Source organism: Penicillium chermesinum (assembly GCF_028974085.1).
Source record: "Penicillium chermesinum strain IBT 19713 chromosome Unknown utg000005l:1.0-4115287.0:1.0-4118363.0, whole genome shotgun sequence".
Taxonomy (NCBI): domain Eukaryota; kingdom Fungi; phylum Ascomycota; class Eurotiomycetes; order Eurotiales; family Aspergillaceae; genus Penicillium; species Penicillium chermesinum.
In genome coordinates this window covers 3,516,159-3,537,085 of record NW_026695315.1, presented here as the reverse complement: position 1 = coordinate 3,537,085, position 20,927 = coordinate 3,516,159, and the positions used below count along the sequence as shown (strand labels likewise).

Genomic DNA, 20,927 nt, shown 5'->3' with positions numbered 1-20,927 from the left:
TTCCGGTTTAGAATGTATAGAGTCGGATACTAATGACGTTTGGATTGTGATTTTCTGGCGTTGCTTCTTATCTAAGATCGTGTTTCAAGCCCTTTTTGATTCAACCCTACAAAGGGCGCCTTTTCCTGCCAACGTGCCCAAAAATTAAAACACCCAAATTGACACATTTCACCGGAAGGCTTTTCTAATGTCCTTCTTCCTTCTCTCTGGCTTCAAGCTTTCGTTTCCATGTTACCCTTTCCGCTAGGCTATCCATTGTCTATTCAATCTCGGTCTGCCGTAATACCCTGCTCGATCATGGCAGCGTAATCCACGACGTCAGAATTATTTGGAAGTCGGATAACGTAGGAGCGTCGAAGGTCGTGGGTCCCTCGCGGGACTTCTCAATCAGGCTATACTCTGTCGGGACTTGAGGGACCAAGCTCTCACGTACCTTGCCTCAATCCATGGGAGTCACCCTTGGCGACCGAATCAGATAAACTCAAAGCGTCGCTAAACCAGGGGCATTTCTAAACTGCAGTGCCACCGCCGCCCAACGTCAGATTGACTCTGCGGCCTGAGTCTAGACCATTGCAGCCGATTCCGATCTCGGTTAACACAAGAGCGGTTGCCCCAATGGGCCAAAGAGATCCCCCCCAGCAGTTTCCAATATCACTGAGGAGCGGTCTCTGCAACCTCGATTTGGGACGGATTTTGACTCGGTTTTTGCGAGATTTCGATCGTTTCATACGTGAAATGGGCAGTTCTACTCAAAACCATGTGGACAATTCGCTTCAAGTTCATCTCTTGGGTCGGAGTCCATAGCCCATCGGTTTCAACAGCCGGCAGTCAACAGCCGATTGATGGCAACAGGGCTCGAGCAAAGATTGGATACATCCTGGGGGCTCTAGTCCACGGTTTGGCCAATATCATCGGTCTCGCCGCTCGTGGCCCAATGTAACTGCTCCGTTGGCTTTCTAGTGATGGCGGAAAAGGCTGCGACAACCGTAAAACGAGCTCAAATTTGCCTCAGCTGACACTTCATGTGTCTCATGAGGCAAATTCAGTCTTGCTGAGGTTGTTTGTATACTATTCGGGTGGCCAATTCGCGGGTCATCGACAAGCATAGGCTGTCGGTGTCTGATGAAAGTTGGACTGGTGAAGACTAAGTTTAGGCCTCGTGGTGCCCAGACCCATCAGTCGCTTCTCCCACACGAAGGGTACCATGTTTCCCTGTACCGTTCCATTCAGCGGGTACATAATGACATACAGGGCCCTCCTTCTGCCTTGATCTTCCTGCCAGCTTGCTAACGACTCAATGCAATTCAACGTCGAAGGTAGGACATGGTTAAAGACCTGATATGTCATGCGAGTATAAGTGACTGAGACCTCCCAACTTTCCAGTCTTCAGCAAACTACTCCCATCCCGCGGATTCCATGATGAGCAGCATCCAATTTCCCTCGTGGAATGAGCAGCAAAGTATCTTCAAGCTATCTAGCGTCGACGCTGAAACATGCAGCCAATTCTCCAGCATGGTAAATTTGCATGTTCATTGCTGTCGTGAGCCGCATGTTCTGACACTCTTCAGGAAGCCCCTGGATCGTCTCTACACAGGTCCGACTCGGACCTTGGCTCCAAGAAGATGGCCATTCCACGACTTGCGGAAGGTGCGGAGTCTGCATTCACCTCGCCAGGCAGGTTCCATCGTCGACATGTCCGGCGGGCTTGTGAGTCGTGCAGGCAGAGAAAAACAAAATGCACGGGCGATAAATCTGGATGCCGCAATTGCAGAGAAGCGGGCATAATCTGCTGTTATACTGACGGTAAGAGAGAGAAGTCGAAGAGGTGAGCATGACTAGCATTGTAATAAATCGGGAAGCGCGGCTCATCTTCCATAGACAACTTGCTAGCCTCTCATCGAAAGTACAGGCATATGAGGATGTCATCAAGAAGCTCAGCAGTCGATTCGGTATTTCGGATGAACAGCTTGTGAATATAGCTCTGACTGCTGTAAGAACTCGAGGGTAACTTCCCTTTCCGCGATTTGACTGACCGAATACAAGAATTTGGCCCCTGGCCTGACACTAGACGGAGACGCTGGGTCTACTTCTGGAGAGCAAAGAACCACCTGCGAAACGGGGTCTGACTTCCCTTCTCCATCCTCGTCCGTCGTGCGTTTGGACCTGATCGAGCATACAGATGAGGATTTCAACAGGGATGAGACGTCTCGGGCAACCGGGTTCATCGGAAAAGCTTCTGAGATCAATTGGCTACAAAAACTCAGCAAAGAGGTCAATAGCGAATGTGAGGCCTGGTCTGCCGGTATGTCAAACTCGGGGGACGACAATGGACTTCCTTCGCCCACTTTGACTCCTCGACCGGAGAATCCCAGTGATGCTCTCATGGCGTCCACCAACTACTACCTGGATGATCTGGAGATTTCAAGCGCCAATAAAGTTGACGCATACGAGGTCCCCTCTAAGGAGGTTGCGACAAAACTACTAAATGCATACCTGGCTTCTGTACATCCTTCTTTCCCAATTATTGGGATCTCAACATTTGTCTCTCAGTTTCAAGTCTTCTTCAGCCAGCCTTCCTTGAAGCCGGGAAATCGATGGCTGGCTATTCTGAATCTTATATTCGCTATTGCGGCAAAATATGCACAGTTGACGGATGCAGACTGGAAAGAAGATGACGATGGCCACTGTCTCTACTTTTCGAGGGCCAAATCTCTCAGCCTAGAGGATCAGTTGCTACATCATCCTGACTTGCAGCAATTGCAGGTCGAAGGACTAGCATGTTTCTATATGGTTTCATCTGGACATATCAACCGGTTCGTTTTTTATCCGCTCCAGCCTGGAAAAAATTAGCTTATACTAACGATGCTGTGTCAGAGCATGGAAGTTATCAGGCAGTGCCGTCCGCGGAGCACTCGCCCTTGGCCTACATCTTCGCAATGTGGGGTCCTGCACTTCCGATACTTCAAAAGAAATACGATATCGAGTGTGGTGGTCTTTGTACTCGGTTGAGCATCTGCTATCTGTCATAACAGGCCGTCCCTCCTGCATTATTGATAACTCTTGCACAACTCCTCTGCCCGTTCCATTCGATGAGAGCGACTTCCAGAAAGAAGAAGTGGCCCATCTGATCAGCACGCCGGGTCGGGTCATGCTCAGTCCACTCGAAGGAGTTCCGTTGCACAATAGCGCTGCAAGCCTGGAGACGAGAGCAGACTCGGGCACGAACGACAATGACAGTGCGGAAAGCGACACGAAGATCAGCAAAGTGGAATACCTGAAGAGTCTACCACCATGCATGTCGCTCTACTTCCTACAAATGACTTCGCTCACCACCATCGCGAAGAGAATGACGGTCAAGCTTTACAGTCCAGAGGCCCTCCAGTCACCCTGGGCCAGCACTCAGTTCACAATACAGAGCCTCATGCTTGAGATCGACTCTTGGTTCATGAATCTCCCTTCGCCCTACGACTTCACCTCCACTCAGACTTCACAATGCCCTCTTGGACAGCGAATGGGATTGGCTTTCCTGTTCTATAGTACCAAGATCGGAATCGCTCGCCCCTGTCTATGTCGCCTGGATGCATTGCCCGCCGAGGAAGACAATACCCATGAATTCTGCAGCAAGACAGCCGCCGAATGTGTCGAGTCGGCATGCCACATGCTCACCCTATTCCCAGATACACCAGACGCAGCACTGCTTCACCGAATCTCTCCATGGTGGGCTACGCTCCATTACCTCATGCAAGCTGCAACAGTGCTGCTGCTAGAACTGGCTTATCGAGCCCAGCACGTCCCTGAAAAGGCGATCATGGTATCAAAAGCAGCCAAAAAGTCCCTCGATTGGCTCTCAACACTTTCAAAAACAAACATGGCCTCCGAGCGGGCCTGGAAGCTCTGCAGCGGGTATCTACGCCGTCTTGCGCCTCACGTTGGCATTGACGTCGACGACTTCTCTAGCAATGATAACGACGAATCTTCGACTGCCTCTCTCTTCGATAGCCCGGACATCACGGACACAGATACAAGCGATCCGCTCGACGACATTACTTTTGATCCAACCGCAACTCTGCCTTTGGCTTCGGGCGTGGATTCCATTTCTGCGGAGATGGACTCCATCGCTTGCTCGCCTATGGATCAATCGGGAACACCCCAGGCAATGCCACATTTGTGCAATATGGAGCCAGATATTCTGGATCAATTCATCAAGCCCGAAAGGTCTTTGTCTGGGCGAAGCTCCTTCGATGACCTGTTTCCATATGACCCCGCTACTGGTCAGATCACTGGCTCGTTCTTCCCCACGGGGTCTAACATGGATTTCGATCTGAATTACCCGTGGGGAGATCCTATTTGCTGAACGTATATTCACGCGAAGAGGAAACCAACCAAACAGCAGATGAGAAAAGTGACAAGGTTATGAAATTGTTTAAAGGATGGGGTGAGAACACCGGGATAGATGGAAATTTGGACACAAAAGTACTCAAAATTGTCATGTCTTCAAGCTGATGCTTTTTCTGGTTTATGCTTCCAAATTAAAAGAAATAAGCCTATAGATTGAGAACTTGAGACTTCCAAGAAATCCACGTTTGACAAATATTCTATTAAGCTAATGGTGGATGCGATGGCTAGATGTTTATCTACGTATGATGTGTACTGTACATTTTCCGCATTTCGACACACCCAAACGCCTGAGTCGATTGCGCCGGATGTTCCAGTAGCCAAGGCTGGGTACTTTACCTCCAAGAGCCAATTTTCCACTCATCACGCTTCCCAGTTGCGCTTCCTAGCAGTGAACAGAAGAGCAGCATCTTCCGACGGCAATGGTACTCGAGGTTGTTGATGAGGAAACTCGACCTTGACTATTTTTTCAAATCGAATCTCGACCTTGTGCTGCCTTCTACGTTTCTTCCATCGCTGGTCATTAGGCTGTTGGCTCCACGTATGAAGATCGATGCCTAAAAGAGCACCCGGATCCAGCAGGTACTTCTCGATGCATGGAAGAATTGGAAGCAAACGGCGCCGAACACCACAGCTTCCATGATTCATGTCGATTTGGTAGTCCGGAAACTGCTTCAGAGAGGTAATGAGGGCGAGGATGTCTGACGGCAACGCAGCCAGTGCTCGGTCCTGGTCAACGTCATCGGCCTCGTTTTCGCTATCGTCCAGGTCGAAGTCCGGGTCTAGGAGGTTGGAGCCAAGGAAGATTGTCTTGGCCCTCATTGCGAAGAAACGGGTCATCTGGCCCAGCTGGAATAAATCGCATTGACTAGCATTATCCAGGCCGGCACGGCATTGGAAACTGCGGTTTGGGGTTGATGTTGAGAAAGCCAGACCGAGTGAAGGCCGGACTGGTGCTGGTTTCGGTTCCTCGGTATCTTCCAATGCGCCATAAACACGAAGGAAATGGGCTTGTAGATCTGTGATGGTATTCAAAACAAATTGCCGCCTTGAATAAAGCTCCTCTGTAAACTCCCTCAAGATTAGTACACTGGTTCACGTTTCCGAGTTTGGATGTGAAGAATCACCTTCAATGCCATTGGGCAGGTATTGCCATTGGAGATACTCACTGCTTGGAACCTCCACTCCATGAACCCAGAGCCTCGACCCACCAAGGAGAAGACTGTGCATCATGGTTCGTGCAATTGAATATTCTTTCAGGAAGATTGAAATCATGATGATCTGGCGTACCCGATCCTCCTTCAACCTCAGCAAAGCAGTGTCGAAGCGTCTGAAAGCGCGCGTATTATCCTTGCGCCCAAACAGATACTCGTTCTTCAACAGATCATAGGCCACGGAGGGCGAGTTGAACGCATCGGCGATATGAATAAATTTCGCCACAGCCGAAGGCGTTTCATTCTTCAGCCCATTTTTGAAGGTTTCGACTTCTCTATCTGTCATGGAATCAAGACATAAAGCCTGCAGAAAAAGTCCCAATGCTTCACTACCACAGAGCTGTATGACTCGAGATGCTGGGATCTGAATCTTCGGGAGACCAATCTCGCCGGATGCTCGAGTATTCAACTGGGAATCAAGATCATCATTTAGCCCCTGCCTGTGTTGAGAAAGGTACCTGCCCTCAGCAAACTTCTCCGGATGTAATAATGCGCTGAAGTAAGGGCTCTTCGTAGCGAGGCTCTCACTCGCCACCTGCCAGCACATAGGCTCTGCAGCTGAAGACTCATCGATATACTCGAGAATCAGATCGCCACCGGGTGCAACGACGTGCAGAGACTTCTGCCCTTCTGATGCATCTAGAGACCTCTTAAGAACAGACTGCAGCGACGGCAAGCCATTTGCCACCCTGGCCGAGCCCTCCGTCTGCGTTGCAGGCGTATTTGACCAGGGTGGGGGCTTTGAGGCCATTGCTCTGTTGCGCGGGTTCCCTGGGTTCTAGCTAGCGAGCCGGGGTCGGCCTTGCAGTGCCTCTTTCCGTGTCAGGTATAGCATCTGACATGTGCAGTAATTGTATTCCAGGGATCGGATATGGTGGTATAAGACTTCAAAGTCGTCTGCAGGATGCCCACTGTTTCTTGAGATGGGTATCCTGTTCGGGTATAGCGTGACTCGGCTGCACGTGGTTTTTGTGGCCTCGAAGATTAGGCCGAAAACCAAGTCCCACAAATACTCTGAACGACCATCAAGATCTACTAATTGAATCATACAGTTGCTGCTATTTTGTGGACATGCAAATTTGCCATCCCATGTACAACGTGTGAGCTGGGGAAAAAAAAGGCCGTTGATGGGGAATTGAGTCGACCAATATCCATGAATGGTCCGCGAAAAAATACTATATTCCTCCATATGCATATCAAAGATCCTAGTGATAAGAGACCCCATTTGACATCTGAAGGGACATATATTTGATACCGAACGCCAAAATCTGGACCGAAAATAAATGATGACATAAATAGGGGTGGTGGGTTCAGATGGGTCTCATAATGGACATGACAAGGTATATCGCAGGGCGTATCATTATTCAAAATAGGAGATCACGTAAAGAAGCATGATCATGGAATCAAGTTGACTGGGATGTGGAAAATGCTCGGGCCGGGCAATTTGGATGCGTCATTTGGGGCCGCTTGCTTCTTGCGGTTCTCCTCACGCACTGCCATTACACGTTCCATCACCGTAAACAGTTTTTTAACAGATGCGGGGCGAGCATCGTCAGGTGGGTCTTCCTTAGGAGCTTGGTTGACCTCCATATCGTAGGCGTAAGCGATTTCATAAGGAACGAAGGAGAACAATGCGATTGGGCGCTCCAATTCGAGAAAATGGGGGGTGGTGGAAAACACTTCTTGGCCCTCTTTATGTTGTGCATCATCCACATCATCGCCTATAATGAGCTCTCTCAAGTTACGTGGCCGGTCTTGCGCGAAATAGGGTTCGGCACTCAGAAAACCAATGACAAAATCTGGGTTGGCGCAAGCCGCGGCTATTGACGCTTTCCGATACTCGGACGTGAAGGCAGATTCCTTGTCACAGGGGAGGCAGATCGCTATGCCACGGGACAGAAGCGGTGCTGGGGCAATTCCCTCGTCAGGTTGCACATGGGGCTGCATTGTGATTGTCTCGGTGGTCACCGAGATGGTGGATGACTTTCGCAAAGCACTACCCATATTCTCTTGGCTGAACTCAGACCAGCCGGTAGACACCTGGGGCGATAGCTGGAGCTCTTCCTCCTCCTCATGTGAAGATTCGCTGAGGTCTGCGGAGATTTCTGTTTGGATGGTCTTGACCGTGGTCGCGACGGCTTCGCGGGCAGCCCTGCGGAGGGTAGGGATCAGCAAATCCTTCTCTTGGTGATCCACCGGGACTCCAGGTGCCCAAGCGGAAGCGAGTCCGGCCCACTGCGCATTTCTAATGGCCCCGTTTGTATAATTCCTCTTGATGATATCGGCGAGGGTGGCGAGGGAATCATGGTGGGCTGCCAATCGGCCCATGAGGTTCAGTGTCGAGTTCAGGACGCGGCTAGCTTCCCATAAAATAAACCCGTGTTTTTTGGCGTAAAAGGTTAATTCATCTGTGGTCTCCTGTGTCCAGTCATCGATAATTTCTGCCTGAACAGCTAATACTGCGATGTAGGGCCCCAAGTCTGCAGCCAGCTGTACCAGCGCGGCCGAAGTGGTAATCAAGTGAGAGGCCATCACGCAGGTCGGCACGCCGAAGGGAAGCGACTTTTTGGTTTCGGGCAATTTCTGGATATAATCCAGAATCGGATTCTTGGAGGCACCATCTAACGGCATTGTGAAGGGGTGGGAGGAGGGCGCGTCCAGAAGAGTAGGTTGGGGGAAAGGAAAGGAGGGAAGGCAGCGAGGCGTGGTTTTTAATTAAGCATGCAAAGCAAGAAAGCGATGGGGAGAGCTAGGATTCCGCAGCGGGGCTACGTTTCTCCACCCTAAGGAAATCGAGATGCAACGGAGATAAAAAAAAGGGTGAGCATCGTTGCTCCAACCAAGTAGAGCTTGGTCAATTATTTCAAATACGGACTCAATCGGTCTTTTTTCTTTTTTCTTCTTTTCCCTTTAGACCCATTTTCTCGCTTTTTCCTTTTGCTTTTCCGATTTTATGCTTTCGTGATTTATTCCGGAGTCGTCACGATTGGTCTGCAGGAAAAGGGCGTGCACTAGCGAGGCGACAGTGGGGACTGCACAATGGGCTGAAGGGGGGGGGGCGCCTTGTGTTCCCTAACCCTCCCCCCATTCGAATACAAAGCAGAAGCCTTTGCGCACTGTCCGTCGATCAAGCGACTGACAAAAGTTGCAAATGCGATGGAAGAGTCCCACCACATCGCTTTACCGCGCGGGTCGTCCCGCCCATCGCAAAATAAAAAGAAAGAAAGAAAACAAAAGAACCGGCAAAAGTCCCGTGTGATGGGCATTGCAGGATTTAGTGTCGGGCGCCGGCTCGCCCCTTTCCAATAGTTCCTTATCCTTTGTTCTCTGTTCTTTGTTCTTGATTCTGTTATTGCTCCATTGTTCGGTGCGAATAGGGTTAATCCAAATACTGCAAAGGTCCAGTCCTCGAGCCGTATACCAATGGGGTAGGATCATCTGGTTTCAGAAGTGATACGTCCCTCCATTCCCTCCGTCTACAAAATATCGCCGACCTCGCCTACGTCTCATTCAAGGAGCTCGATATTCCCTGCCTCCCTCAAAAAATCCATTGCAAAAAATCCATTGCAGCTACTGGGTGCCACTCGATTCCCCTTTGGGCCCTCCTCCGGTGATACAGGACGGTTGGACCGGAGCTGAGTGGTTGGGGCCAATGGTCGATATTCATTAGCCTCAGGTGTCAGAAGGAAGTACTACCCCCAGCAAGTTTCCTGTGGGCTGGTTAAGGTTTGGCCGGTCGGCACCTTCTTTCCAGTGACCTTTCGTGGAAAAGAGGGCTTTTTCCACCACAGGTTGCTCCGATACCGGTAGATCCTTTCTTTCTTTCCTTCTTTTGCCCCTGAGATGTTAACTGGCTTTGGGCCACCTTTCCGCGAGGCTTAGGGGTGGAGCACGGAGTATGGGGGTAATTGAGAGGCCCCCCGCAAAAGACCCCATATTAGTACTCTGCATCTTTAACCAAAAGAAGTAAAGACACGGATTCCAACCGAGGTTACAATACTCTGAACGAGTGGCCCCTTGGGGCCTATAGAATTTGTCGATTTTCTCGCGCAAGTCCGTGCCAAGTGATCGCACGATTTTTGCGAGCCTTGGAGATTGGACCACCCCGGGTCTAGCCCGTGATACCCCCGGGCCTATCAGCAACGGATGAGTAACCTGTTACCAACCGTCCACTGGAGCTGCGTAGCTACTAGTACAGCTTATACAGTAGGCATTCGCATAAGTCATATGCGGCAAAGTGCATAACAGGCATAATGCTAGTGTCAAGATCAGACAGTATGGGTGAAGATTAGCTCTAATCGGAGGTCGTGCCCGGATGATGGCTCAATTGTCTACGCATGAGGTATGCCCTGAGTAATTTCAAAGATGGCCTGATCAACAAGGGCCGGAACCCGATTAGCCCCCTGACCCTCCAATACTGCAATGTGGTTCCAGGTTGCTGTGATGAAAATTCTGCCGCCGGAGGCGGTAAACGAGTGGCCTGACGCGCCCCTGAAAGATTATTTGTCCGTCGCCTTCCGAAATTTAAAGAACTCAACTCGACTTCACCTTTAAACCCTAAGTTGCGTGCATTTTACCTCGATTCTTGACTCGACTCTTTCGTCGCCTTTCCGATATGCCCGGACGGGTCCTTCCCACCTTCACGGCCGCCGAGGTCGAGGCTCACAATGACGCCAAATCTTGCTACATCACCATTGGAAACAAAGTCTACGATGTCACCGAATTCGTGGAAGACCACCCGGGTGGTGGTGATTTGATTCTTGAATTTGCCGGCAAGGATGTCGAGGAAGTCATGAAGGACGAGATCTCTCATGAGCACAGCGAAGCTGCCTATGAGATCCTATTGGACTACCATATTGGCTTCCTCTCTGCAGACGGCACGGCATCCTCCAAGGCTACCGTCTCAGGGGTCGATGCCAGCGCAAGTAGCGAACATCCTGTCTACAAAACTACAGGAATGTCGCGTGCGGAGGATTTGTCGGTCGATACAGACTATACTCAGGATTTCAAGACCCACAAGTTTTTGGATCTTAACAAACCCCTCCTCATGCAACTTTGGAATGGCAACTTCACCAAGGAGTTCTACCTGGAGCAAATCCATCGCCCCCGTCACTATAAAGGAGGTAAATCTGCGCCACTGTTCGGTAACTTCTTGGAGCCATTGAGTTTGACCGCTTGGTGGGTGGTGCCCCTGATCTGGCTCCCACCGGTCACGTATGGAACATTCATCGGCACCACCGGTATAAGCGATCCTGCTGCTGCTGCTTCATATTGGGTACTCGGCCTGTTCCTGTGGTCCTTGATTGAATACCTCATGCACCGCTTCTTGTTCCATGTTGATAAGTATGTTTTCCTGCACTCTCGACACATAACAGCCTTCAATCATAGCTGACGCATCTATAGGTGGCTTCCGGACAACAGGGTTGGTCTGACTCTTCACTTTCTCCTCCATGGTATCCACCACTACCTTCCCATGGACCGTTATCGACTTGTGATGCCACCAACGCTATTCCTGGTTCTAGCTGGTCCCTTTTGGAAACTGGCTCATACCGTCTTCTTCTACGACTGGTTCGTGGCTTTGCAAGTTTTCTGTGGTGGCATGTTTGGCTACATCTGCTATGACTTGACCCATTATTTCCTCCACCACCGCAAGTAAGTTTTCTTGCCTAAAGTAGTTTAGCTCTGGCCAAATTACTAACTCTCTGTAGCTTGCCACTGTACTACAAGGAGCTTAAGAAGTACCACCTCCAGCACCACTATGCGGATTACGAGAATGGCTTTGGTGTTACCAGCCGGTTCTGGGATCGCGTTTTTGGCACTGAGCTGGAAGACCCCGCTCCTAAGGTTGTCAAGATCCAGTGAGTATCTGTGCTTTAGGGCAGTGACATCTCACCAATTCCGAATGTTCATGATTTTACGCTGAGAGTCACACTTGGGTCATCCTGGAGCGAAAAGCTTTTACCTCCTTTTAATATCGCAAATCCGGAGTTTGGGGTCTTTTGTCACAGGGTACATGCGCATCCTCTTGCAGCCAATGTTAAAGAATGCCCAAAGGAGTGTTTGCTGAATCACTTTGCCGTCACTATCGCTTATTACTGTACATAATAATAATGAAACACAAGTATATTACCGTCACATCAACTGGTCAATTATGAGCGTAACCCTAAAAGTTCAAACATGAACTCAATGGGATCAAGTGATCTCTGACTCAATTGGCTTCCTAAATCCAGTGGTAATTTTCGCCTGATCATCCCCCGATAAACTCACCGCCGAAGGCCTTTGGAAAAACCCGATAATCACGTGCATTTACCCTTCACCGCCCTGCGTGAATACTGACTCTATGTCGATAGTCTGTCTTGTCCATCGTTTATCCTCCTCCTCGGCGAATCACAAACTATCGCAGAAGGAATTGCTCATTGACCTCCATCGTTCCTCTAGCACCTTGATAGTTATTCCAGCCGATTTAACTTATTGTTTCTTGATACCTCAGCCTCTACAGTCGAAAATCGCGCGACAGACTCTGACAGGATGTCCGGCCTCGACGTGGAGGCTCTTCTTGAGTCCACCGCCACGCCCGCTGCGGTCCCCGCCGCCTCGCCCCAGCAGGATTCTGGCGATGGCCACTCTAATGTTTCGTATGATCGTCGCGACCGCGACCGTGACCCTTCCCGCGACAGACGCCGTCGCCGCCCTGTCGACGCTGATGATCACGATGATATAAGAAGTCCCCACAGCGGTAGCGCTAACGGAAGCCATAGAAGTCGCACTCCTGACAATGACCGCCGCTACTCCCGTCGTGACCGTTACGGTGACCGTCGCTCTAATGGTGACTATTACCGCGGTGGAGGCCGTCACCGCTCGCGTTCGCCCCGCAATGACCGTCGCTACCGCCCCCGTGTGGAGCGTGATCATAGCCGTGATCATAGCCGTGACCGTGGCCATGACCGTGGCCATGACCGTGGCCGTCGCGACCGTCGCCGCACCCCCACCAATTCCCCTGAACCTAATGACGATGAGCGGGACAAGCGTACCGTTTTTGTGCAGCAGCTGACTGTTCGCCTTCGCACCCGAGACTTGATCGAGTTCTTCACCCAGGCCGGGCCCGTCAAGGAGGCTCAAATCGTCAAGGATCGTGTCAGCGGCCGTTCCAAGGGGTAGGTGGCGCCTCTCTTCTTATATCATTGTGTCACTCCGGCTAACATGTTGATGACAAGGGTTGGATATGTCGAGTTCAGGGACGAAGAATCTGTTGCCCGTGCCCTCGAGCTTACCGGACAGAAACTGACAGGTCAACCCATCATTGTGTCATTGACTGAGGCAGAGAAGAATCGCCAAGCCCGTAACCGGGAGGGTCGCTCTGGTGGTCAGACGACTGCTTCTTTCCACAGACTCTACGTCGGTAACGTTCACTTTAGCATTACTGAGAAAGATCTCTACAGCGTGTTCGTCCCCTTTGGCGAGCTTGAATACGTTCAGTTGCAGACAGACGAGGATGGACGCAGCAAGGGCTATGGTTTTATCCAGTATGTGTCCTATCCTCTTTCTAATCGAAGGTGTTCATACTGACGGACATTTATCTTTAGGTTCGTTAATCCTTCAGATGCTCGCACTGCTTTGGAAGGAATGAACAACTTTGAGCTCGCTGGCCGCACAATCCGTGTGGGTCTTGGAAACGATAAGTCTTCCACCCCAGATGGCAATGCCAATCGCTCTTCATCTTCAGCCAACCAACAGGGATCCTCCTTCTCTGGCCAGGGTGGTCGTGGCATCCAGGCCGGTGGTTCCAACAACTTTGCCCGTGCTGGCGGCAATGAGCAAGGCGCCGGGGCCAGTGCCCTGGACGATGCTGATGTGGCTGGTGTGAACTTCAACAACTATAGCAGGGACTCATTGATGCGCGCGCTCGCCCGGACCGGTGAAGCCAGTCCCGCTTCTCACGAACAGCAGATTATCCCACGCCCTGGAACTGAGGCCCGTCCCCTGCCTACCCCCGCAACCCCGGCCAGTCGCTGCATTAAGATCAGCAACGCGTTTGATGCCTCCGAGTAAGTACTTGTGCTGGGTCACGATTTTTATCGTTCAAAGGCTAATGCCTGCATACAGGGTCGAAAGCGACGAATGGATCAAGGAACTTGAGAACGAAGTCCGTGCCGAGTGTGAGCAATCGTACGGCCGCGTAATTCACATTTCGCTGGATCCACACTCCGACGGCGATATCTACCTCAAGTTCGAGCGCGTTGCTGGCGGAGAGAAAGCCTTGCAGGGTCTCAATGGTCGTTTCTTCGGAGGCAGGACGATAACTGCGGAACCCGTTGTCGACGCTGTCTACCGCAGTCTCTTCAACCGCAATCGAGCTATCTGACTTGGCGGCGACTTACAATTTATTCTGCCACTTACAAGTTGTCTTGCGACCTACAAGTTACTCTGCGGCCTACAAGTTATTCTGCGACCCATAAGTTATTCTGCGTCCTACAAGTTGTCTTGCGACCAACAAGCTATTCTGCGACCTACAGGTTATTCTGCGTCCTACAAGTTTTCTTGCGACCTACAGGTTATTCTGCGACTTTTAAGTTGTCTTGCGGCCTACCAAGTTATTCTGCGACCTACAGGTTATTCTGCGACCTACAAGTTGTCTTACGGCCTGAAAGTTATCTTGCGACTTACGAGTTATTCTGCGACACACAACTTACTTTGCGACTTACCTTAGCGGTTTCTTTTCCTTTTCTCTCTCTCTCTCTGCACCCCCCTATCCCCCTCTAACATGGCATCAGTCACTCGCAGATGTCACCACGCCTTTCCCGAAGTCGCGCGGCTTTGATAGCCACTTATCTTGACCTTAAAAATTTGATCGGTTGCGCCGTCAATCCTCCCCTAACTGGGGGCATGTTTCTTCGTCGTAGCGTAGCCTGAGCCCTCTGTCACAACCTTTCAGTGGTTGGAGCCTTCCTGAATAGGTAGTAGATATCTGGTGGAATGAACTTTCGATATCCTCGGTCAATACAGATTCGTTCTGGAATAGCTTGCAGCTGTCCGAGGCTTGACTGAATGGTGGCGTTGCCGGCATTACCCAGGCCTCCTCCCAGTTAGCTGCCAGAGCGGAACTGCAGCCGGAGTCCTTGCCGTTCTCCAATCTAATCTGCCGACGCTCGGGCCAGAAAACTGTTCGGACACCCCACGCTGTTCCAAGATAACTCCTTTCTTCCGTAATTGTCACGATCAATGGGCCATTCATGATCTCCATTTCAGCGAGGCGAGTAACAGGCCGGGCCGCGACCTCGGCCAGCCGTTACGGTACGTCCAGACGCCCGAACGTTACCCTCCCAGCTTATGGCCTCCGCTAACAATGAAACACGTAGGAGCCTTGATCTGCCCTCGCAGGTCGCGTCGGTTCAGCTCCGGAGTTCCAGAGGCGACTCTGTCCGCAAAGAAGCGACCTCAGTTCCACGACTACTTTGTTACCCATTTGCCTTCATCTTCGCTTCACCCGGACTCTCAGGGCCTAGCCAATCCGTTCCATAAGCTTCCTCGCGCCGAATCAGTTCCACACACGGGCGAAACGCCCCATCCTCCCACCTCGTATGGCGCATTGGTTGACAGGGAGACTACGGTGGTCCGAATCCCGCTACGTAGCGCTAAGCATCACTTCGGGGCGGCCACAGCCCGCGGTACGCGGCCGTCAAATGAAGACACCTTTCAAGCCGGCGTAATCGATATTCCCGCCTTTGCAAAGCGACCACCTGCATCGTTGAAAATCAACCGGAATCTTCCAGCTCACGAATCACGGGCCGCAAACACTGCGAGTGGAGATCCTCAGACATTCTATTTCGGCATTTTCGATGGCCACGGGGGTGATGAATGTAGCACCTACTTGAAAGACAACCTGCATGAGTATATTCAACATACGGCCGCCGATTTCGAGCTCCAATCAAGCATCCAGCCGGGTCCCGTACGTGGGAAAGCGGGCGATGGCGTGGGGCCGTTGCCGGTGCTGCAGCAGGCCAATCGGCGTAAGATTGGCGATCTTGAAAAGAGCCTTGTGCAGAGCTGGAGACGTATGGTCGGAGGATATTTCAGGCGCTTTGAGCCCAGGCACTTCGCATACTATGGAAACAATGGTGAGGATTCAGCGTCTCCCGATCAAGTATCCATTGAGGAAGTGATGGAATACGCTTTCCTCCGTGCAGACCTGGAGTTTGTCAAGGCCCAGGCGTCCAAGCGCGACGATGACCTGACGCAAGCTGAGAAGCCCTTGAACGAAGATGAAATCCTCCACAGCCCTAGCTTCACCCGAACACCGAAGATTGGTGGTCACTCGCGATTCAAGGGTGGGAGTACGGGCAGCGTCGCCTTGATATCCACGCCCACGCCTACTCCCTTCTGGCATCCAGCTGGTCCGTCGAGTCTCCTTGTATCTCATGTTGGAGACACCCGAATATTGCTCTGTTCTACTGCAACTGGTGAAGCCATTCCTGTTACGTCAAACCATCACCCCTCGTCGCCCATCGAGGCAGGGCGACTACGCCGCTATGCGGCCACTTTTGTGACTGATTCTTTCGGCGAGGAGCGCATGAGTGGACTAGCGAACACTCGTGCCTTCGGGGATGTCCAGTCCAAGCGAATGGGTGTCTCCGCAGAACCAGAACTCCGCCGGGTCGAGATGGGTCCGGCCGAGTTCTCTTTCCTAGTCCTATTGTCAGATGGTATCAGCGGTACGCTTTTAGACCAAGAGGTTGTCGACATTGTTAAAGAAGCCCGTACACCTGAGCAGGGTGCCCGCGACGTCGTTGGCTTTGCTACCGAGGTTTCCAAGGAGGGAGACAACGCTACTTGTCTTGTCGTCCGACTTGGTGGGTGGGAACGCCGACAAGAAGGTGGCGTGGGAAGCCTGGGAACGAAAGAGTCTCGCGAGTGGCGACGACAAGATGCCACTGATCCGCGCCGGTCACGGAGGTGAGGACCCTATTCTCTCACGATTTCACCATTTGTAAATACTTTGAATGCTCGGCAGGGCGTGCTGCACATAATTTCCCCAGCTTTATTTAGTCTATCTCTCTGCAAATCCTCCAACTGCCGAGCGAACCCTCTTATGTTACGGGGAGTTTATTGCTTGCAGAAATATCTCATTTTGTCTTTACTTCCCCTATGACTGCTCTTATTGTCGTATTCCAAGGCCATCTTTCTCCACATGTCGCTGCCAGTGGTGACTTCGGGGGACGATAACCAAAGACGAAAAGGGTCTAGTTTTTGTATCATAAACCCTCAACAATTTCGGAATCTGCATCGTACCAGTTAGAACGTCATTTTGCGGTACGAGGGTTTCTCGTATAAGATAACCTTATTCAAAATAGGGGCAAGGAAGCTGAGGACCCTAGTGTCAAAGGGGGGCCGGAAGCTATGCGAGGCATAGATACAATCGGGAACATTGCTATGTACCTACGACGTGAGCACGGGGGTATCACCAGGATAAATCCACTGAGCCTGCATTTCCCATTCCATCCGCAGCAGCCAATCTCTCAATGTCCCCGGGCAAACACGTATCGGGTCACATGGAGTGATTTCAACCCCTCCCAAGCCAGCAGAAAACACGCGTCCGGGCGGCCAATAGCAAGCTTAGATAAGCGTACATTTCTTTTGGGATTATCGGGCCCCCTTAAGATCGCCGTATTCTTATCACCCTCCAATCCCTAGCACTTCTCTTCCCCGTAAGACTTTCCCATTTCACAATGAGCGCAAGAACCAGGAGGCAGAAGGCAGCCCTTGCCGAGAACAGCGAGGAAAGCGAGGGCAGCAATGGCGCCGCAGCCACCCCGTCCAAGCCATCAAAGAAAAGAGGACAATCCGCGACACCCGAAGAGCCGCGAGAAAACATCTTCTTGTTCGCCCCGAACTTGATTGGTATGTACAGCTGATATGGCTTCTGTGAACTCGTGTCCCGTGATCTCAGGCTTGACTGGGGTATGCATCTCGCTAACAAAGCTCTGACAGGCTACTTCCGAGTCGTCCTAGCCATCGCGTCGCTCTACTATATGCCCCTCCACCCTCGCACATGCTCGATCCTGTATAGCATCTCATGTCTGCTAGATGCACTTGATGGATATGCTGCACGCTACTTCAACCAGTCGACCACTTTCGGCGCGGTGCTGGACATGGTGACTGACCGTTGTACCACCTCGTGCTTGATCGTTTTCTTGAGCTCCGCCTGGCCCCGGTGGGCTATTGTCTTCCAGGGTCTGATCTGCTTGGACTTGGCCAGTCACTATATGCATATGTACGCGACTTTGAGCCGCGGGGGATCGAACGAGAGCCACAAGAATGTCAAGGCGACTCAGAGCTGGTTGCTTTACCAATACTACCACAGCAAGGTATGTCTATGCCACCTCATTTTGGTTTTTTACCTTTTCTTTTTGGCTCTTTATTTTTTTTCTTTTTTTTTTTTGATACTAATACTGGCGTGGCTTAGGCGGTTCTATTCGTTTGCTGTGCTCTGAACGAGCTCTTCTTCATCGGTCTCTACCTGTTGTCCTTCTCCTCGCCGATCCTGTCGCCCTCCCTCCTGCAGCCAATCCCTGACGCTAAGCCTTCCTCCATCCAGCCTGGAAACCCTGCTCACCCTGCCCCATCGAGCCTCTTTGCCAGCCCTTGGAGCGCCGGGGCTCTTGAGATGGCTCGCGCCAACAAGATCGACAGCTTTTGGCCTTGGGCTATTACCGGCGTCTCGGCCCCAGTCATGTTCTTCAAGCAGGTGGTCAACGTTGTCCAGCTTGTCAATGCCAGCAAGATGCTGGCTGAGGGGGATCTGGAGACCCGACGTATCAACCGCAACAAGAAGAAATAAGCTCGTCCAATCAAACACTGGGGTGATTTTCTTGATTGATCCCAATTAGAAATGTCCTTTCATCATCACTCTTCCCACTTTCTCTGGTCATGCATGTCTTTGGAGCTTCGGTCTGTGATTTCAAGAGAGTTGCATCTGACAGCGCTAGGAGCTGTCGGGTCTGGTTCTAGCGGAAAGATTGGTCTGGCGGTTTGAATTCTTCTTGTGGGCGTCTTCCTCGGCTTAGTCCTTGTACAGTTCATACCGCTCTGTGTTGTTTACATTCGTCTTTGCCTTCTGCCCCTTATTCTTTTGTACCCCTTCATTTTTTTTTTCTCATTGCCTTGGCTCCTTCTACCCCTCATGTTCTCATCCTTAATGCAGCTTATATACGTCATTTAATGCATGCCCATTTGCGTATGGACTTTTGTGTCTCCGAGTAGCGGCTAGTCCCAAGCCGAGCGGCCCGGCTGTAGCCGCAGCAGATCTACCAAAAGCTTGTGCTGCTAAAGCTTCAAATAATCACGGGCAGCTTCAGCATATCCAAGTTGTCTATATACACGATCAATTGGATATTAATTATCCAGAGACCATTAGATCTGAGCCGAAGTTACGTTCAATCAAATTCGTCAATATATGCATCGTTTTCGTGAACCCCAGGCCGACTAAGCTGCAGAATATCGGAAAGACCCATGGCGCGTCGCCGATCTCGGAGCTGGTGGGGGTCTCCAGTCGCCCGCATCCCACCTTTTTAAAACCGCCGACAACCCTTGAACCAATCGAGTACTCTTCAATTGCAAACCCCTGCTACTCAATTCAGAATGCCTGCTTATAACATCGTTGTCTTCGCCGGTGACCACTGCGGCCCTGAGGTACGTTCCTATCTGCTTGCAAACGGCTCTTCTCTAGCCACAGAAACAACAAGCTAACCCGCAAATCAGGTCATTGCCGAAGCTGTCAAGGTAGAACCATCTATGGATTTGAGCTGAAAATCTTGAGATCTGACCGCTCTTTCCCAGACGCTCCGCGTTATCGAGAAGCATCGCGATGTTTCCTTCAACCTGCAGGACCACCTCCTCGGCGGCGTTCGTATACCTCCAACCGACTAAGTTAGCACAATAGCTAACCAAGAACTAGGCTTCCATTGACGCCACCGGCTCTCCCCTGACTGACGAGGCCCTGACTGCTGCAAAGAATGCCGATGCCGTCCTCCTGGGAGCTATCGGCGGACCTGTACGCTCTATAACCCAGACCCCAACCCTTCCACAAAAGGCCCAACCCAACTAATACAACTCCCAACCCCAGAAATGGGGAACCGGCGCCGTCCGCCCCGAACAAGGCCTCCTCAAGCTGCGCAAAGAAATGGGTGCCTTTGGCAATCTGCGTCCCTGCAACTTCGCCGCTCCCTCGCTCGTCGAACACTCCCCTCTGAAGGCTGACGTCTGCCGCGGCGTCGACTTCAACATCATCCGTGAGTTGACCGGCGGAATCTACTTTGGCGAGCGCAAGGAAGATGACGGCTCTGGCTTCGCGCTGGACACGGAGCCATACTCCCGCGCCGAGATCGAGCGCATCACCCGGCTGGGCGCCAACCTTGCGCTCCAGCACAACCCGCCTCTCCCCGTGTGGAGTCTGGACAAGGCCAACGTGCTTGCGACCAGTCGTCTGTGGCGCAAGGTGGTCACCGAGGTCATGGCGAATGAGTTCCCGCAGGTGCAGATTAACCACCAGCTGATTGACTCTGCGGCAATGATTATGGTGAAGAACCCTCGTCAGCTGAATGGTATCGTCATTACTAGCAATCTGTTCGGTGATATCATTAGCGACGAGGCGAGTGTGATTCCTGGCTCGCTGGGCCTGCTGCCTAGTGCTAGTGTGACTGGCGTGCCAGATGGTAAGAGCAAGGTGAACGGTATCTATGAGCCTATTCACGGTAAGTCTTGTCTTAGGGGCGTTGATCCTTTTTTCGTTTCTCCGTGCAACATACTGATGAATGTAGGATCTGCTCCTGATATCGCTGGCAAGGGCATTGTCAACCCTGTCGCCGCTATCCTTTCTGTGGCCCTGATGTTCCAGTACTCTTTCAACTTGTTAGACGAGGCCAAGCTCATCGAGAAGGCCGTCAGCAACGTTATCGAGGCTGGTATCCGCACCGGTGACATTTCCGGCACTGCTACCACTGCGGAAGTTGGTGATGCCGTTGCCGCTGAGCTGGAGAAGCTGCTCAAGTAAAATATATCTGCTTCGCATGAGATATGACAAGTGTTCTAGTTGAAAATTCAAATACCCTTCGGCAGTTATAGAATGAACGCCAACACAATTTTCATCTTCTTCGCGGCGGTAAAGCTCGAGGCACATCGTCTAGAATCATACCAGAAGGTCGCTGATAATAGCAGGCAACTTGATGTATCACTTAGTCTAGTGCTTCGTGAATCAGGGAAGGTATAGTGCATGAAACGATTTATCGCCTAGTCATGATGAATCTTTCCAATTATGACATTCCA

At 51.3% G+C, this 20,927-nt stretch overlaps 8 protein-coding genes across 8 annotated transcripts; 6 read left to right on the top strand and 2 right to left on the bottom strand.

Moving 5' to 3' along the window:
* Nucleotides 1-1,419: 1,419 nt before the first annotated feature.
* Nucleotides 1,420-4,354, top strand: N7468_007511 (CeGAL family transcription factor; the record flags this gene model as incomplete). Its single annotated transcript, XM_058476807.1, has 5 exons — nt 1,420-1,515; nt 1,569-1,825; nt 1,879-1,990; nt 2,044-2,813; nt 2,875-4,354. The coding sequence occupies 5 exons, from the start codon at nt 1,420-1,422 to the stop codon at nt 4,352-4,354; spliced, it is 2,715 nt and encodes a 904-aa protein (XP_058329697.1).
* Nucleotides 4,355-4,758: 404 nt separating this feature from the next.
* On the bottom strand, nt 4,759-6,360 carry N7468_007510 (uncharacterized protein; the record flags this gene model as incomplete). Its single annotated transcript, XM_058476806.1, has 2 exons — nt 4,759-5,459; nt 5,523-6,360. The coding sequence occupies 2 exons, from the start codon at nt 6,358-6,360 to the stop codon at nt 4,759-4,761; spliced, it is 1,539 nt and encodes a 512-aa protein (XP_058329696.1).
* Nucleotides 6,361-7,004: 644 nt separating this feature from the next.
* N7468_007509 (uncharacterized protein) lies at nt 7,005-8,240 on the bottom strand (the record flags this gene model as incomplete). Its single annotated transcript, XM_058476805.1, has 1 exon — nt 7,005-8,240. The coding sequence occupies one exon, from the start codon at nt 8,238-8,240 to the stop codon at nt 7,005-7,007; it is 1,236 nt and encodes a 411-aa protein (XP_058329695.1).
* Nucleotides 8,241-10,224: 1,984 nt separating this feature from the next.
* On the top strand, nt 10,225-11,471 carry N7468_007508 (fatty acid alpha-hydroxylase; the record flags this gene model as incomplete). Its single annotated transcript, XM_058476804.1, has 3 exons — nt 10,225-10,952; nt 11,013-11,261; nt 11,318-11,471. The coding sequence occupies 3 exons, from the start codon at nt 10,225-10,227 to the stop codon at nt 11,469-11,471; spliced, it is 1,131 nt and encodes a 376-aa protein (XP_058329694.1).
* A 666-nt stretch (nt 11,472-12,137) lies between these two features.
* N7468_007507 (putative RNA splicing factor (Pad-1)) lies at nt 12,138-13,971 on the top strand (the record flags this gene model as incomplete). The annotated part of the gene is made up of 4 exons (XM_058476803.1): nt 12,138-12,763; nt 12,824-13,132; nt 13,193-13,654; nt 13,713-13,971. 4 exons carry the CDS (start codon nt 12,138-12,140, stop codon nt 13,969-13,971), a joined length of 1,656 nt encoding a protein of 551 aa, XP_058329693.1.
* A 981-nt stretch (nt 13,972-14,952) lies between these two features.
* On the top strand, nt 14,953-16,563 carry ptcA (type 2C protein phosphatase PTC6; the record flags this gene model as incomplete). The annotated part of the gene is made up of 1 exon (XM_058476802.1): nt 14,953-16,563. One exon carries the CDS (start codon nt 14,953-14,955, stop codon nt 16,561-16,563), a length of 1,611 nt encoding a protein of 536 aa, XP_058329692.1.
* A 769-nt stretch (nt 16,564-17,332) lies between these two features.
* On the top strand, nt 17,333-18,444 carry N7468_007505 (CDP-diacylglycerol--inositol 3-phosphatidyltransferase; the record flags this gene model as incomplete). Its single annotated transcript, XM_058476801.1, has 3 exons — nt 17,333-17,504; nt 17,595-17,971; nt 18,070-18,444. The coding sequence occupies 3 exons, from the start codon at nt 17,333-17,335 to the stop codon at nt 18,442-18,444; spliced, it is 924 nt and encodes a 307-aa protein (XP_058329691.1).
* Nucleotides 18,445-19,244: 800 nt separating this feature from the next.
* On the top strand, nt 19,245-20,655 carry leu2A (3-isopropylmalate dehydrogenase LEU2; the record flags this gene model as incomplete). Its single annotated transcript, XM_058476800.1, has 6 exons — nt 19,245-19,295; nt 19,365-19,385; nt 19,443-19,508; nt 19,561-19,656; nt 19,729-20,356; nt 20,423-20,655. The coding sequence occupies 6 exons, from the start codon at nt 19,245-19,247 to the stop codon at nt 20,653-20,655; spliced, it is 1,095 nt and encodes a 364-aa protein (XP_058329690.1).
* Between the last annotated feature and the right edge of the window lie 272 nt (nt 20,656-20,927).